At 38.5% G+C, this 18,922-nt stretch overlaps 2 protein-coding genes across 3 annotated transcripts in view; both read right to left on the bottom strand.

Moving 5' to 3' along the window:
• The window catches only part of gtf2f2a (general transcription factor IIF, polypeptide 2a), a 63,341-nt gene that overhangs the window by 37,981 nt on the left and 6,438 nt on the right, over positions 1–18,922 (bottom strand). The window lies entirely within an intron of this gene.
• Positions 1–18,922, bottom strand: part of LOC117389695 (protein TANC1-like) — a 99,612-nt gene that overhangs the window by 80,333 nt on the left and 357 nt on the right. Inside the window, exons 2-6 of the mRNA XM_033987414.2 lie at positions 17,603–17,773; positions 16,087–16,158; positions 14,308–14,435; positions 5,863–6,148; positions 2,938–3,210 (exon numbers count right to left, since the gene is read on the bottom strand). Of these exons, the coding sequence (XP_033843305.1) occupies positions 2,938–3,210; positions 5,863–6,148; positions 14,308–14,435; positions 16,087–16,158; positions 17,603–17,773 (930 nt within the window). The remainder of the gene's footprint in view (positions 1–2,937; positions 3,211–5,862; positions 6,149–14,307; positions 14,436–16,086; positions 16,159–17,602; positions 17,774–18,922) is intronic.

Genomic DNA, 18,922 nt, shown 5'->3' with positions numbered 1-18,922 from the left:
TAATTCACCATGTTGACCACTAGTGTGAGCTAGCCTTCTCCCATGGATTTGATTCAAATTTTAGCCCTCGATGAAAAACTTCATCAAGGGTGAAAAAAATAGGACATCCCTGATCCTGTTTACAATTGGGTAATGCTAAACTGTCATACTGCAACTATGTCCCTGGGCAAAACATTACACTTTAAAACATAGCTGACTGCAAGTATCATGTAAACCTGCACAGATGCCTTGTAATAAAGAAAAAAAGATTCTCAGCTATTAATCAGCTAAACTGCAGTTGAGCAAAATTACATATTTTACTTTCACTGTTCACTGTCAGTGTGTAGTGAGTATGTTAAAAAATGCTTAAAAGAATTTGTCATCAGCAAATAGGAGGGCAGTACTGACTGAAGGTAGGCCTATCACGATAATTACTATATTCACTTATCATTCAATATGTTAGATGGAACATTATCGTTTTTTGTACTAGTGGGTGATAGTTTGGCTATTTTTATGTTCTACGATAATATTTGAACTGTGTCTATTACTCATTATAGATACAAACAGACTACTACAGTGTTTCATTCTGGTATTTATTTATATATTGCAGCATTTTTTTTAACCATATTGCACATATAGAATCTTTTTTGGGGGGAGGTAATCCTGCTTTAGGGTTATTGTGTCACTGGCGTAAATTACTTTCAATATTACCGTTTATCATCCATATTTTCTTTAGCTTCTTTACAGTATATAGCACTCTGTGTAAAAATGTGATATGGTGACAGGCCTAACTGAAGGTCCTAACTGAAACATAATCTACTATTGTGAAGGCATTTTTAGTATGAAAAAAGAACAGTACAATATATGGAAAAGTCTATTAGGTTAAATAAATAACTAAAATAATGAGATTTTTGTTCTCACACTGGCCTTGCTTTAGTTGTTGTTAGGGTTAGATTTTGTCTTAAATTTGACTAGATTGGTGAAGGCTAACTATTTCAACTTAAAAAATTATTTTAAGATGTTGTTATGTCAACATCTTTATTGTAATCTTCTGAGTCATTGCATATTGTGCAAACAGAAACACTATTTTGTTCTGACTATCGTCTGTACAGTGCAACATTTTCAGTACTGTGTGTCCTATGTCACGTTCACTTTACATACCCATTATGCATTATTGATAGCACTTTTCTCAGTTATAAAATCCTATCCACTGCAGCACATCTTTTCTTTTAATTTCCTGTATGATTTCCTTCTCATTTCAATGCATTAAGTTGAGCTATGATCTGCTTACTGTCTTACTGATTCCTGTATATAGAAGTGTATTACTGTACTAAGGCTTACTTCACCATAGCTGAGTCTCATCAGGCTTGTTCTAAGTGAATGCACCAGCTGACAGCAGAAACTGGCAGGCACTATATTGTGAATCCTTGGGGAATCTCTTCTTTTGCTCCCACCACAAACTTACACCTACATCTAAGAGAAGAGAGAGGGCCCTTGTGCTACAACCAAGCATCGTGACTGGAGAAAGAGGGGAGAGTTATAAGGTTTTTTTTTATGACAACTATTGGCCCTCCCTGGACATTTAGCAGTTCATACAGTGTCATGGTGCAGAATAATCTTACTAGGGGTAGTACAGTTCAGATAAGGCATCGCAGAGATCATGCTAAGTAAGTGTATATGGGAAAAGGCATAGGGAAATACCACGTGAAAATCTTTTTTATCAATAAACTTTACAGTCAATATTAATCAGTTAGTTAATTATTCTCTGGGGTCCGAGCCCGAGGATTCATTACCTCACTTCATTAATGGGAGAAAAGCTTTCAATTTTACTGCCTGACCTCAACTATAAGCCCTTAATTTGCATTTATTTTATATAAGCAAAGAGGGGATCAAATTAAAAGCACCGGAATAATCTTTGTAGGATTTGCAATTAGTTGTTTTTCCCTGCCTTTCTTCCCCCTGATTTTTGTATCAGGAAACACAAAATCACAATGTACCAACTTAACCTAAAAGGTAGTGTCCAATGGCATTACAATACCAATGTTTCATACTGTATTCTGACATTTAAAACTCAATATAAAATGTATTGGATTTCACACATCCCCAAACTCCGTTTGACCAGCGCAACTTGCTGTGCACTCCAGTAAAGTAATACAGTTATTGGATTGCTTTTACATCACGCTTTGTATGAGACTAAAATAACATTATATTATTCAATCCACACATTGGAAGTGGCATTTTTTTTAGAAGAGACAAAGCACAAATACTGACTTCAATAATCACAAAACCACTTTCACACTAATACACAGAAGTGATATGCCTTGCACAAGGGTACAACAAAATGCATTATAAGCAGCAAGATTGAACCTTCTTCAGGCAATGTTCTTTCCAAGAGAAAGTAAATACAATCTAAAGGGCACTTGTATGTTCAAAAGACCACATGTAAGAACAACTCTTAGGAAACATTATTTATCAAGCAAAGGAGTTAAATTATGCAACAGTTGCTGCCATAAACTAAAATAAGCTACTTCTCTTTTACAATTCAAAATAATATTTCAGAGAATAGCAATGGAAAAATATTTGAAAGAATAACAACAGTAAGAATAGTGTTGTGATAATTAGAATAATAATTGCAGATTTTTTTCATTCTGATCATTGACTTACTTTAGTGCCTTAATTTGATTATAAGGTTCTACAAACTGAATGTGTCTAATGTTGTATTTTATGGGTGTCATACTGAATACAATGTATGTAGACGTAATTGACCAAACAAAAACAAATGAAAAATTAAATTAATGAAAAAAAAACTATGACCTATTATAATTCCTGCTGAAATATCAATGTGATGTAGGCTGTTTATAATGGGCCACGGTCATAACATAGTCTGCTTCACAGAGCTGCCAGAGCCAAGTTCAGCTGTGCTTGTAAAAATCCACTGAAAATAGGAATATAACTTACCTGCCACTGAATTAGGGCGCTGCATCACCAGGGAGCATGTACCGTGGACATGGTGTTGTGGTAGAGGTCTTTTGGGCGCAGGTGGAGTCCTAGTCTCCGTGATCTCAGCTCGAGGTAAGATCTCATCTGATTGGACAGTCAAATTATTGTTGCTGGACCCAGAATGACATTCTTCAGTCGCATGGCCCATTACCCCCGCAACGCCCCCTGGCCCGTTGTCTTTAGGTAAATCTGTGCCGCGCTCCTCATTCTCTGAAGAGCTGGTGATGGTTGCTGTGGCAAATGAGGATATGAGGATAAATAGTAGTTATGGTTATATACAGTGTAGAAATCTGCAATTAAATTTTCAAAGTCAATATTTTGTTCAGCTGTGTCATATAATTTGCTGTCTTGTAAGAGCAATAGATTACAGAACAGCCCCATTATCAAGGACCAAAACAAGGCACTGACAGCCTGTAACATCAATATGCAAATCTACAATTATCAGTGTTCCAGGTATTTATAATGAGATAATTAGGGTTCAAGTAAAAACCTGTTAACTGAAATTACTTCTTGTAAAGTAGTAGTAGTAGTAGTAATGCTGACAATAAAGAAAATGCTAATTTATGTTATTGTACTCTACCTTACCTGTGCTTTGTTTTGCTTCCAACTTAAAATGCACATTCTATTTAAGGAAAAAGTGCCCTATTTTAGGAGAATCAGTGCTATAAGCAACAAAGACAGCAGTGTCCCAGTTTTGACAAGAGAGTGGTGAAGCCTTCAGGCTAAAGTGGAAGTGGTGACTTACAGAAGTAGAAACTCGAGTTGTATAAACTCTACATCACTTTAGCAGTCACATGTCAGTCATAAGTGAAAAGTCTGTGCGAAAGAAATGTATATGTGTTGATTCTTCCCCAGAATATTACATTTGCAATTTATGTTCTAAAAAGTAGGACTGATCAAAGTTCACATTTTAAACATAATTAAAAGCATTAACATTATGCCATGTTTATGATTATGCAGACTTAAACAATTTAAGTCTTTACCATATGTTTAATGAGAACATTCAAATTGTGATTCTAATTTGATTGCAGTAAATCTTGCAGCCCAAAGATGAGAGAGGCCTATAATTTTCATCATAGGTATACTTCAACTATGAGAGACAGAATGGGGGGAAAGAATCCAGGAAATCACATTGTAGGATTTTTTATAAATTAATTGGTAAATTCCTTGGTAAAATAAGTATTTGGCCACCTACAAACAAGCAAGATTTCTGGTTCTCACAGACCTGTTTGAACTCAACTATCAAAATAAAAGACACCTGTCCACAACCTCAAATAGTCAGACTCCAAACTCCACTAGGGCCAAGACCAAAGAGCTATCAAAGGACACCAGAAACAAAATTGTAGACCTGCACCAGGTTGGGAAGACTGAATCTGCAATAGGTAAGCAGCTTGGTGTGAAGAAATCAACTGTGGGAGCAATTATTAGAAAATGGAAGACACACAAGACCACAGATAATCTCCCTCGATCCGGGGCTCGACGCAAGATCTCACTCCACGGTGTCAAAATTATCACAAGAACTGTGAGCAAAAATCCCCAAAACACACAGGGGGACTAGTGAATGACCTGCATAGAGCTGGGACCAAATTAACAAAGGCCACCATCAGTAATACACTACACCGCCAGGGACTCAAATCCTGCAGTGCCAGACGTGTCCCCCTGCTTAAGCCTGTACATGTCCAGGCCCGTCTGAAGTTTGCCAGAGAGCATTTGGATGATCCAGAAGAGGATTGGGAGAATGTCATATGGTCAGATGAAACCAAAATAGAACCTTTTGGTAAAAACTCAACAACAAGGAGAAAGAATGTTGAGTTGCATCCAAAGAACACCATACCTACTTTGAAGCATCGGGGTGGAAGCATCATGCTTTGGGGCTGTTTTTCCAGGACGACTGATCCGTGTAAAGGAAAGAATGAATGGGGCCATGTATCACGCGATTTTGAGTGACAACCTCGTTTCATAAGCAAGGGCATTGAAGATGAAACATGGCTGGATCTTTCAGTGTGACAATGATCCCAAACACACTGCCTGGGAGTGGCTTTGTAAGCATTTCAAAGTCCTGGAGCGGCCTAGCCAATCTCCAGATCTCAACCCCATAGAAAATCTTTGGAGAGAATTGAAAGTCTGTGTTGCCCAGCGACAGCCCCAAAACATCATTGCTCTAGAGGAGATCTGCATGGAGGAATGAGCCAAACTACCAGCAACAATGTGTGAAAACCTTGTTGAGACTTACAAAAAAACTTTGACCTCTGTCATTGCCACAAAGGGTATATAACAAATTACTGAGATAAACTTTTGTTATTGACCAAATACTTACTTAATACTTTTCCACCATAATTTGCATATAAATTATTTAAAAATAATTTCTGGATTTTTTTTTCTCATTTTGTCTCTCATAGTTGAAGTGTATCTATGATGAAAATTACAGGTTTTTCTCATCTTTTTAAGTGGGAGAACTTGCACAATTGGTGGCTGACTAAATACTTTTTGCCCCACTGTAAATCCCTAAACAGTAGGAAAAAGATGAATATATGGTAACATTAGGAGGATATACTAACGCCATTCAGAGAAATTGTTAGTTTTTGGGTTATTCAGATAATCAGAGATAGTTTGCATGGGAAATGTGCAAAAAGGTCCAATATTATGCAAAATTGACTCGTGAGCTTTTAGCCATGTTAGAATGATGGAACAATACAATTATGTCACTTGGAGAGTTAAAATAACTTTAGGCTTGTCATATTCCTCATTCCTTACAGCATACATCTGTATCTTCTAGTATAAAATTAAATCTTACTCTATACACCTCAGACTCAAAATAAAACATCAGGTGAAATTCTGCTCTGGATGTTCAAAGGGATTTTTCATTGCGCAATGAGCACTCACCTATGATCCCACTATCCTTGCTCTCCAGTGTAGAGGTGGGGCTTTGAGCGGTGGGCCCAGGGATGTTTCCGGGGAGCAGAGCTGTGCAGGGGGCCAGGCTCGTGGGGCTGGAGAGCGTGCCACAGGGGCTGCAGCTGCTGTGGGGGGACAGTGGAGCTACGGGTTGGGGCAGACACTTCCCTCCTGGAGCGATGCCCAGAGTGGAGCAGGGACTCTCTGAGCAGGGGGATGTTGTGCTGCAAGTCAGAGTGGAGCTGGGACTGCCCCCCTGCATGGAGATATCATACTGTGGATAGGAACAGGGAAAATAATAGTGTTTCAGATTGTTGTACTAACTTTATATTTGTATGTTGTATTGGTGCCTGGCAAGAGACTGCAGATGTGCATTAGCTTGGTAGCTATAATCAAACATATTTACATTTATGTTTTTGACCTTATTCTGCCCCGCCCACTTTTTCTGTAAATGCAACTAAACCGCACTTTCATTGTAGTGGCACATCCTGTGGAAATCCCTTTCCTTTCAATGGAGAATTTGGGAAAAAAATTTGGTGCCATAATATTATATAAAGTAGGTTGGTTTGTGTCAAATGTTCAATGGTTATGTGCAACAACAAGTCAGCACTGTAACGATTCTCTGGGAAGCTTTAAAACAGCTCTGTAGTCCCTAGAGAACTTATTTGCTTTCACGATCGGCAGCTCCATACAAAAAAATACAAAATACAACCCAAATTATGATGGCGGTGCCCACGGCAACTTCCTGTATAAGATGAATACAGATGTTCATTAATGTGTACTATCAAATAAAAAAATAATAATAATAAATAAATAAAAGGCTGTCACAATAACATTAATCTGAAGCACAATATCCATTGAGAAATACTGCAACAAACAAGACTACTTGTCATACTATGCTGCTACCGTAATAACAATGATACAGAATCATTCAAAGTTGTACAATTTATTTGACATGGGAATATGTAAATGACTTCCTCCATCCAATCTGGTAATGTGACATCATGGTCTATTAAAAAATAAGGTCATCCCAATCTCAATATTAGAAAGTGCAATACTGAGATTAAAATGTATTGCTTGTAGTCCACTAACATACAGTATCAGAGTGTCTGAAGAGTAAATATCGTATTTTCCGGATTATATGTTGCTCCGGAGTATAAATCGCAACAATGAAAAAATACACAATGATGAAGAAAAAAACGTAAGTCACACTGGACTATAAATCTGTCAAGATCCCAGTCTGTCCCAGTCTGCCTTTTTGTGCTGTTTCCCCCCTCCGTTCTGTGTCAGAGCCTGGAGCTGGGTGGAGATTCTGGCTCCTCCCATGCACACCTGCAACCCATCTTGTTAATCAAGCTGCACCTGGGGAGGACAAAGGGGTCCAGGACCTGACACCAGGCGCCAGATTGTCTGTGTATCCACTGTGGTACAGCTCTGCTAGGTGCAATCTCATGTTTTGCATTTGTTACCCTTTTCTAAGTTGCACGGTTTTTGCTCCTCGTCAGATCCCGCTCCCCGGACCCGCTCAGCTTTTCTGCCTCTGACCCAGCTCTCCACAACGGTACGAACCTCACACCCTCTGACCCATACAGATTACCTCGTCCCTGCTGCCCACGCTTCGCCCAAGGACTACTGCAAACAACCCCGCTCTCAACTGTCTTATCCATCTGCCTTCATTTGCACATTTTGATCTGTAAATAAACATCGTTAAACTGTTCCCTGAGGTCTGTGTCTTTGGTCCCAGTCAGTCGTTATGACAAAATCGCATTTTTGGGGAAATTTATTTTACAAAATCCGAGACCAAGAACAGACATTTTATCCTTTAAAGGCAAGTTATAATAATAACAGGCTGAACAGCAGTACAGCAGGCTGAACAGCAGTACAGCACGCTGAAATAACAAACACAACAAACTGTCTGGTATGATCATGGAAGATATTAAGAGTTAATCAAATAACCCAAACATAACATGCCAGCTTGCCCACAAACACGAGAGACACGAGAGTTCTTTTCACTGATGTTTACTGTGGTCTTACTTCTTCATCACAGTGCACACCGTAGAACTAGCAAACATATCAAATATAACATAACCTCTGGCTCATAGTACATATACACACAAAATTGCATATGAACACATGGAAAATATACATACCACTTTGGCCTGCTAGTAAACAAGCTGGTGAACCTAAAACTTTATATTTTACTTTTCAATTGTTTCTCAAATGGTGCTCTGTCGGCTAAGACATCACATTAGCGTAAAAGGCTGAACTGGAAAACAGGACCTTAAACTAAACTTATGAAAAACTAAACATTTACAATATTGTTCAAAATGGAAAATCACCACCTTTATGGTCTTTATAAATGAATGGGAAATACATAAGAGGAAATTAAATATGAAATGAATAAAAGAAAATGAGTCGAGTAAATTTTTTATATGTATTACAAACACAATCAGCACCATCAGTGGTGAAACAAATAAACTAACATGCATAATCAACCGTTACCTAACACATATGTGAACACGTACATGAAGCATTGAGAGCAAACTGAATATGTGATATGTTAAGGTAAGATATTAACAGTTAATCAAACAACTAAAGTATAAAAAACCTAACAAGTTTACTCTCGATGTCACTCCAAATCACTAAATCCATTAAATTCTTCATCCTCAGTGTTGCTTCTGAACAACTCCACCTGCTCCAGAAGTGGATGAAGCACCACTCAGAAAGTAGCTGCCATACTGGTAAACAAGCCTGGAGTACGCCCAGTTGTCAGTGTGACAATAGTGAAGATGTGAAATTACATATATTAATAATTTCACATATAAGTCGCACCCCCGGCCAAACTATGAAAAATGTGACTTATATTCCAGAAAATACGGTAAGTAACCCAATGTGTTTGAGCCTTATAACAATCCTTCACAAACTCAATAGCATTTTTATACATTTGCTTCCATTATATTCAATGGGCAAACTGGCTAGCAAAAATGTGGATAATAAATCAACAGGGCATTGTCAACATCTCTGTGACAGCTGCCGGTACCACGAAATACAATGAACAATCATATGTATCTGGTTGTCAAGGCAACCGTAAAAATGGAGCTCTGTATATAGATTCAGTCATATTTCTGAGACGGAATGGTTGAATGTGTGAGCAAACAAGCCACTTTGTATGTAGAAATAATTGGTCCTCTGAGGAGCTACAGATGGGAAATACATATATGGTGAGTTTTAATGGTAATACATCTTCTGCTTTTTACTGTAAGTCTCAAAAGGAAATTGGACATTCACTGGGGGCGAGTTAGTGTCGTCAGTTCAACACATATAAAGTAGATCCCTGAACAGTAGGAAGAACGTGAATATGGTAACATTAGGAGGATATGATTCAGGGAAATCATTACTTTGGGAGTTGTTCAGATAACCTAAGATAGTATATTACACAAAATTAACTCTTGTGAGCTTTTATCCATGTTACAATGTTGTGACCTCATCAAAAACATACCAGTTGTTAGTTGAGTTTTGTTTCAATCACACGTCTGAGTAATCCTTTCTTATAAGTCTGTCTACATCTCCAAAGCTCAAAATGCTCTGTTTCACCTTGTGATGTCATGAAGATTAACAGCTGCCTTTTATCTTTAGTTCAGTAGAGATTGGCAATTCTAGGGATGAAATTATCCAAATAATTCTTGTGAAGGTGTTTGGAGTTTAAAAAACACAGTGGAGTACTTCTGGAATTACCACATGACATTACAAGGTGGAAAAGGGTGTTTCAGTTTGAGACAAGAAATTAGCCTAAATATGCAGGAACTGTGTTTAAAAAGTGTGAAAAACCCCACTACCCCAGGTATGTTTTTTATGAGAAAACAACATTATAACATAGGTAAGAAAATAGTCCAATGTGGGCCCTTTAAAACTGACTACAACACATTACATCACATTATATCCTTCAAAAGATTTATCATGTAGACAATACTATATCAGGCAACTCTGCTAATCTAGAAAACAATAGTTAAAGAGGGGGTATTTTACTTCTATGGGGTATTAACTGCTAACATATAACACAGATCACACGTTACCTTCAATTCTTTTGATAATGTTATATTCGGAATAACAACATATTAACATATTTGCCACTCTGAATCTCCCCGCCTTTTGCTCTTTTCACAGCACTATCACAACACAATCGGTGTGCATCCCACTAATGCACATCGCATCAGGTTTGTCAAGTTGCTGTATACAGTTTTGTATCCTGCTTTTGTATATTTATGGAAAATTGTCGTGCGGGGGCATGGCTTTGGAGCTGAGCATTAGACAGAATCTTACAGCTAACCGCAAAGGAGGCTTTGAAAAGGCCTAAATTACTGAAACATGCATGGATGACATCTAAAACAACTTTAGGCATGTTTTTGATGAGGGAATAACATTGTAACATGGTAGAAAGCTAAAAAAATAAAAAAATAAAAATCGATTTTGCATATACCCCCCACGTTTTATCTTGTATCACGTATCTTGCTTTCATAATAGGGATACATAAAACCTAAGAGAAATCGTTTGAAGGGATACTGCATTAAAAATGTGAAATGAACCTTTAGAAAAAAAGCTCCCATCTGTGAGCCAGGGTTTGCCTCCATGCACACATGAGTGACTGACTGCACATGGGAAATGAAAACATAATTCCTGTTATTTTCATCCAGCTGCCATCATTCCAGACCTGCTACGAAAAAGAAAACTTCTTCACACAGAGAACATTTACACTTTACAGTACGAATAACTAGGGCTGGACGATACCGACAAATATGAATCTTGATAACGGTTTGGGATCTCAAAGACAATATTTGGACAAAATGTGAATAAACTGTGAATTAGCAACAGTGCATAAAAAACTACACTACTACACTTTATTCTCTTGTTTGAAAAATTGCACGGCAAGTTCATTTTGTTATTATTAATCAGCTCTTTTTGTAGTCTGGATATTCCATTTTGGCATCTCCAAAACAACAGTTGCACCACTATAAATGATTCTCCATATCTCCTACCTCTATGAGTAATTATAAACATCTACTGCAGTTTGTCATGTCTGTAAGCAAAGCAAAACCCAATGTTATCTTAACCACAAGTCAAACAGAAAAGATTGGTGTGAGACTTTATGAGTAAGACCTACTTATTAATTAGACTAGGGTGTGTTAATCAAACCTCCATTGATCTCAATTGCTCAATTGCCCAAATCACAGTGAGTAGAATTAATGCATCATGATTTGCGATTATAGCCAGTGGGAGTGACAGTTCCAATTGTCTTGCATTCAAACAGTAATAAAATGTAATGAAAAATATGTATAATGCGTCTGCTGTAATTTTCTATTTTCAAACTGTGTATATTATGTAGTACAATTAATGTGGCACTATGTAAGCTTTCTGATGGAAAATCTGCCGTCTGCTTGTCTCCATGGATATGTTTTTATGTTTTGCCTGGAATATTCCACAGTATAGCATTAAACTTACATCTTGCATTTATTAAATGCAGGTGTTCTTATTGCCTCAACTGGCATTCTTACTGGGAGCAGGGTTGCCTCTTCACAGATCACCAGTCACGTGCTTGTCTCCATGGAGATCGATAGGTAAAAACTGTTCCAACTCAGTTGAGACATGTGGATCCTTCACCAGAAACTTACATAGTGCACAATTAAAAGGGTGTGCAAACATAGGCTACTTCTATCACACCACTATTATGTTCTTCCAAATAAGATAAACACCTCCATTTATTACTCAAATACTACAGACCTGTTGACACAGAGGCCATAGTTCTAACACCTAACACCTGGTAACTAACACAGTGTAGTAGTAATGTATTTCTTTTTACTTTTTAGTAATTAAATATTTTCTAAATGTCATACACCCTTGTAATATGCCACATACATTTGTCAAAGTATATTATTGTTTATGTACACTATGCCTGCCACTTGGTTATGCAGCTCCATGTATGCCTTCCCTGCGAGCATCTTACACACTGCAGTTATGGGCTGAATTGTCTCAGGGGCCTCTTTGCACAGCCTACACTTTGGGTCTTGTCTGGTGTGGTAGATCTGGGCCTCTATTGCTCTGGTGCTCAAGGCCTGCTCCTGTGCAGCCAGGATGAGTGCCTCTGTGATGTCCTTCAGTACAGCTTTCTCAAGCCATTGGTAGGACTTCTTGATATCAGCCACTTCAGTTATGTTCCAGTGGTACATCCCATGCAGGGGCTTGTCCTCCCATGATGGTCCCTCCAGCACCTCTTCCTGTGTGCTCCATTGTCTGAGACATTCACTGAGCACATCATGTGTTGGGGCCTTGTTCTTGATGTACTTGTGGATCTTGGATGTCTCATCCTGGACTGTGGCTCTCACAATCACTGGTCCTTGGCCTCGTTCCTTACGACTCGCGTAGAGTCTCAGGGTGCTGGATTTAGGATGGAACCCGCCATGCACAGTCAGGAGCTTTCGGGTCTTAACATCTAACTGGCAGGGCATAGCTGTTTATTGCCTGGGTCTTGTTCTTGCCATTGAGCTGACTCCTTAGGACTTGCCTTACTTGTGTGACGTATTTGGCCGTGGCCGCTTTCCTTGTTTCCTCTTCAAGGCTGCAATTTGCTTATGGGAACCAAGGTATTTGTAACTTTCCTCAATGTCTGCTATTGTTCCTTCTGGGAGAGAGACCCCTTCTGTGTGGACTACCTTCCCTCTCTTTGTCACCATTCAGCTACACTTCTCAAGCCTGAATGACATTCCAATATCTGTGCTGTAGATCCTGGTGGTATGGATCAGTGAGTCAATGTCTCACTAATTCTTAGCGCACAACTTGATGTCATCAATGTAGAGGATGCGATTGATGGTGGCCCCATTCCTGAGTCGGTAACCATAGTCAGTCTTGTTGATTATTTGGCTGATCTTTTTTTTTTTTTTTTTTAATTTTATAATGAGTCATACAATAACATCATGATGTATTCTAATACAGAAAATTTTACGAATTTTACATATAGCTGTATGACCTTTCTGTGCTGCTCTACATGTCATGCACTATCACTCACTGGAGATTATATTTCCCAGGATCTTGCTAGATTTTGGAAAGTAAAAGTTGAAGCCACTGGTTTGTATCTTAAAATATACTTTAATCTTATCTATGATCCTGTGCAGGTTTTAGTAGTGATGTAACATTTCAGTAACAGAGCATATCGTCAGGAGATATGCTTGTAGAAGTTTAAGCTACTGCCATGCAGTTATTCCCTTTATACTGGAGACTCATCTATCTTAGCCAGGACAGCCCACATTCCTCATCGAGCGTGGCTATCTCTGTGAAACTCTGACTGAATGTGGAGCTCAGGTGCTTCAATGAGGCTGAGAAAATGGGCCAAGACTGAGCAATGCAGGGACACGACCACATGGCGCACAATGGATCCAAAGCAGAGACAGACATTATGTAGTGTTTTTGAGGTTATAGAATATGATTATGACAAAAACTAAAAGTTGAGACTGGGAAGGACATTTAGCAATACAAATCCAAGAATAAATTCCATAATGGTTTAGTCTATTATTTTTAGGAATTTGGTCTACAACTTTATTTAATGAAATATCTTGTATTACTGAGATGACACTTTTGAGATTAAAGGTGTACTATGTAACTTTTCTGTTGAAGGGTCCCTGACTTTTACTGCTTCACAGTATGGTATTAAATGTATCTATCTCCATATAGACAGGCAGTTGATGCCACAAGGCCAAGTTACAGGTCAGATCTGTGGAGAGCAGATCGCGGGATCATAAGAATGCAAGATGTTCTAGGTATTTTTAGCAATAGAAAGCACCTGTAACTGAATAAATACAAAAAAAAAAAGTATGTGTGTGTGTATATATATATATATATATATATATATATATATATATATATATATATATATATATATATATATATATATATATATATATATATATATATATATATATATATATGTGTGTGTGTGTGTGTGTGTGTGTGTGTGTGTTGTGTGTGTGTGTGTATGTATATATATATAAATAATTATCCTCAAAAAAATTGTGTAGAGGATAAGAATAATGATTCAGATTTCAACCATAAAAAAATTTAAATGACCAGCAAAGCAGTTTAATCAGCAGTCCAACCAGATCTAACGCCCTCGGCTCTCTTCAAATCTTAAACAACAAGAAATCAGAGGAACACAACCTATTAAATATTGTACCAGGAATGTATTGATTAGTTTGAACTACCGCAAAACATGTTCATAGAGACATTAGCCTCCTTTATTATTAATGTAGACAGGTGAATATCAATGCTCTATTAACTAACATCACCATATGGAAGTACAGAGGAAGGTCATCTGATGAAGCCAGTGTGCCCTACTTCTATGATATGACAGCAAACGGACTGCAAGAAATCAATATGCTGTTGCCCTACCTTCCTTTCCCTCCTGTCCTCCATAGGGGACCTAGAGCCGGGTGATGCTTCTCCCAATAAGAAGCATAGTCTGGTCATCAGTTCCTGGGTAGAAAGGGAGGAGCCCAGTTGGGGCGCCACGTGGAGGTCTAAAGAACAGCACAAAAAATTAAACCCAAATTAGGCCTGTCATGTGATCAATTGCTGTTGGAAAAACTGACACATTAAAACATAGAGTAGTATATATTATTTAATTCCGTATTTATAATAAGCCACAGTTGACAGTAATTGACCTCCTACAGCTCACACATCAACGCACAACACAACATACTTCCTCACTAAAGTATATAAAGTGCATACAGTAAATACTGAGCCCACTAAAAATTAATCTGTTGTTTTTATGAAAGATAAGATGATATTGATAACTGACAGGCTTAACCCAGATTAATGCTTTTAGTTCAGATCCTTCACAATTTTCCCTATCCAGCTAAACAGGCATCAATAGTGTGAAATGTATGCATCCGCAGGGTCAACCAAACCCTAGCTGATTACGTATGCACAAACGTGGACTCCCCCCATAACCACCGGCACCTCCATGCTTTGAGGTGCTACAAAAGGTTGTGTGAGGTTGTGAGTTAGTGCACACGCCTGCCAGGTGCTCTCAGTTTTAAAGACGTCTTGTGAATTTCAATGAGGTCCATCGCAGCAAGAAGGTGGTTTGGAGTGGTTTGAATCGTGCCTAGGCAGTTGCTATAGGAGAGGAGAGAGGGCCGACATGGGTCGTGCACTGCATCCATTTATCACTGTTTTAAGGGCTCCCCCTGGTGCTTTGACCTTTGAACCTACTAGCGTCTTCTCTCTGCCTAGTAAGTCTTCATTTTGCCCCAGCTAAAATATTATGTACAACAATATAATTCCCAATTTTCTGTCTTCTTAACACTTGTCTCTGCGCGCCTCTATCAGCTGAGTAACATGCATATTGAGTAGGCATATAAACAGGATGACAGGACATCACAGATTACAGGGACAGCTCACTCCTCCTCACAAACATCTTTGCGTTTAGACATCATTCATTTCACACTCCCTCCATTTCTCCTTCTGTCACTGCGGCTTTGAAATAGGTACACCATCACATTTTTTTCCTTTGCAAGCCAAGTCTGAGATGTAGTTGCAAGTAGATCAAGGTCAATATCAAGAGCTGCTTTTCTTTTGGTTTACAGCTCCTATCTTTTACCAGTATAGGAATTGTAAGGATTAAAAAAGTACATGGGTGCTCAAGAAAATATGTGTTAACCAGAAAAAACTTAACATTTAGTCACTATAAACGTGACATCTAAACCAAAGTAACATGAGGGCATGCTGGATGTCCACTACAATAGTAGTGGACAGTTGGTAAATATATCAAAGCATCTCACAGTTGCTACTGGAAACGGGAAGCTGAGAGGTGCCTGGCAACCAGAATAGAATGTGTCTCATAAAATCTGCTTATCCTTCAGGTAGCCCTCTGGTCAAACACACACACAAACCTAACAAGAAGGCAAACACTTACCCCATTATTTGTTTAATCTAAGTGAAGCAGCACAACACAGGAGGTAAAGTATCTGAATAAACTATAAATAAAAACACCAAAGGGATAACAAAAAGATGACACAGACAACACAATGAAGTTTCTGCCTTGAAAAAAATGCAGTGGCTTACAGTTTACAGCATGTCCCCTCAGTACCTCCAAGATTGTTACTCATTGTAGTCAATCATCACCTGAGCACCGACGTGACAACACCCTCCTACACCGGTCCTCACCTCTGTGGTCTGCTCTGCCACGGCACAAGGCGCTGTAAGAGCTGTCGGCATATTCTGGCTTCCTTACGCGAGCTTCGGCCACGGAGAGGAGTGAGAGCAGGCAGAGAGGGAGGTGGGAGGGAGCGTGCGATCAGGGCAGTCAGAGTGGTGATGGGAGGGGTGAGGGGAGGGGGAGGAGAGGGTCGAGATATAGGGAGGGATATGAAAGAAAGTGAGGGAGAGATTAAGCTCATCCAGATGAGATCTGTGGTGCAGAATTTGAATTGTTTCCCAGGAGTATGAGGCTCTATGTACAAAGAGGCTGCCCTGTGTGCAAACGCAGCAACACTCCATATACTGTGGGCGTTTATCCTTAATAAATGAAGACTGCTCATGTTTACACGTTTGAAAACAGGGACACAATTATATTGATGTGCGGGTGTGTCTCAATTTATGGTATGTTGATTTTGAGAGACATGCTCAGATGGATGAGACGCTTGTGAACCGAAAGTGTTAGTATACTTCCACTGAGGGTTATTTCTACTTTCAATCACGCATTAGAGTGCAGACACTAAAGCAATGCAATTTGCATGGCCAGCAGATACATACTGACCGTGAAAGCAGATTTTAGTTGCTGTAAATTTCCTTGTCGTGCCTGTGTGGTTTACTTAGGGACCAACACAGCTCTGCTGCATGCAATGAAACGTAATCAATCCTTTTCTCAATGGCTGTACTAGTTGCACCACACTGCCACCTTTCGATATTTCAAAGTAATGCAACCCTTGGTAGGAAAAATAGGTTAGGTAATTTATACAAAACAGAAGATAACTGTGAGTGTTATCAAAACTTTAAGATTATTAGTGACTCAATGCATCTAAATAAAAATTTGACTTTAAAGAGGAAGACAAGATGTAAGGGTAGTTACAATTCAATTTGTGTTACAGGCATTGTTCTTATTGCATATAGCAGGGTCTGCTTTTAATGGCACACAAAAAAGGTTGGCTTGGTTTATTCTTTGGGGCCTTTATGATTAGTGAAACAATAAAAATCTAGGGAATCAGATAATACTGTGTAAATAAACAGTGCCAAGCTAAGGCACTGGTTCAAAACCTGGCCATTCTGTCCATGTGTTGTACCAGGTGGGATGCCTAGATGCTTGGACTGGGAGATTTTTCATACAAAAGTGTTATTAGGAGATTGTGTTGGCATGTGAACTATATGAAATCCTTGTCAGACAATTAAATTTGGCCATGTGTTGATGTCGAAGTGACCCAGCTCATTGTGTTTTCTTGGCTGAAGTTATCTCACTCAATTATTTACTTTGACAATCTGTCACATTTTGGGGCCCTAGAGGCACCGTCTGTGTATGCTCTTTTCTTTGCTGTCACATGTAGGAACAGCTGAACACACAGACGATCTCAGCTAATAAAGGCAAAATCCATCAAAGCACAGTGCTATTTTTAAATATATTCCCGAGTGTATGGCTTATGATGATTATATCCAGATCATATTTGTATGTATTGTTATTACTGCCCACCTGGGAATCGGATGAAGGACTGGGAGAATGCCAAATCAGCCGGTCGAGGAAACAGAGGAGAGGAGGGGAGCGAAATGGACACACCTTTGGTCAACCGGGACAGTTTTCTTCCTCTCTGGCTCCTGTCCTGCTCTTTACAGTGTGTGGAGCTGTGAGCTTGCGTCTTTGCCCCTGCACCAAAAAACACCATGAAAATATGTACACTGGACATTTTATTTACCTTCATTTGAGGTGTATCAATGTTTTTCATTTCATTCAAATTAATAATTAACAATCTTTGATAAAAAATAATAATAATAATGGCCACAGCAGGAATAGATGTAATGATTTTCTTGGGTTTCAAGTACATGAGTCTTGATTTGCTCACTCAAAAGATATATTTATATTTAAAACATGTTCTTGCTAACAACAGAGGACAAACTGAAAGGAGGAATCCTTTTGCCTGAATCCCAATACACAATTTATTCAATGCTGCTTTACTGAATTGACCTTTTCCAAATTAAAATTTCATTGAAATTAAATTTTTGTTAAAACTTGTTTAATCACCATGATTAGGTCCTGAGTAGGCTGTTGTCTATTAACGAGTCACAAAGGAACAACATTAATCATGTCTCTTTATGAGAAGTGGCAGAGCAAGCATATCTCGTCTTAGTGGCATATTAATGAGTGAGGTAATGGAAAGTTGTGGAAGCGTGTCCTCCATGGGAATACTTCTTAATAAATAAAGACATGCTTGCTTTATTTGACATGAGAGCATAAAATAATTCTGTTTGACAGAAAATATTATAGCTAAGGACCATTCACATGCACACATTTAAATGGGGATTTAAGAAGTTATGAAAATACTCTATGTTCACTTTTTACATTTTAAAGACAAAAAAATGCTATTCAGGTAGGTACAATATAGGCAAGAGTGGTTGTGTTTGATGAGGTTTTAGGTCAAAAAGATCACAATTCTCTTGTGTAGGCTATTGTAAACAAACCATATTAATTTAATAAGACTGGCGCAGTTCTTCTGCCTTCTCTGTATTCTGGCTTCCCAGGGCAGTGCTTTATTAAACATTAATGGCAAACATGTTCACTGTAATACTGAGCTCCACTTATGTTCATATATCTTCACTGCGACGCACAAAATCACCTCCCAACAGCAAGTCGTAATGCAAGACACACATTCAAATATGTAAGGTCTGTTTTATAGCTATATCTATTACTTGAAAACAGCAGTTAGACTTCAGGTATACAGCCGGTTGTTATTCGCACAAAATTTAAGATGTAATTCTTAGTAGGTCAGAATGTTTCCCTAACTCAATTTCTGACACA

Source organism: Periophthalmus magnuspinnatus, chromosome 3 (assembly GCF_009829125.3).
Source record: "Periophthalmus magnuspinnatus isolate fPerMag1 chromosome 3, fPerMag1.2.pri, whole genome shotgun sequence".
NCBI classification, from domain to species: Eukaryota; Metazoa; Chordata; class Actinopteri; order Gobiiformes; family Gobiidae; genus Periophthalmus; species Periophthalmus magnuspinnatus.
The sequence above is the reverse complement of the archived record's forward strand: the minus strand, read 5'-3'. Positions and strand labels throughout refer to the sequence as shown.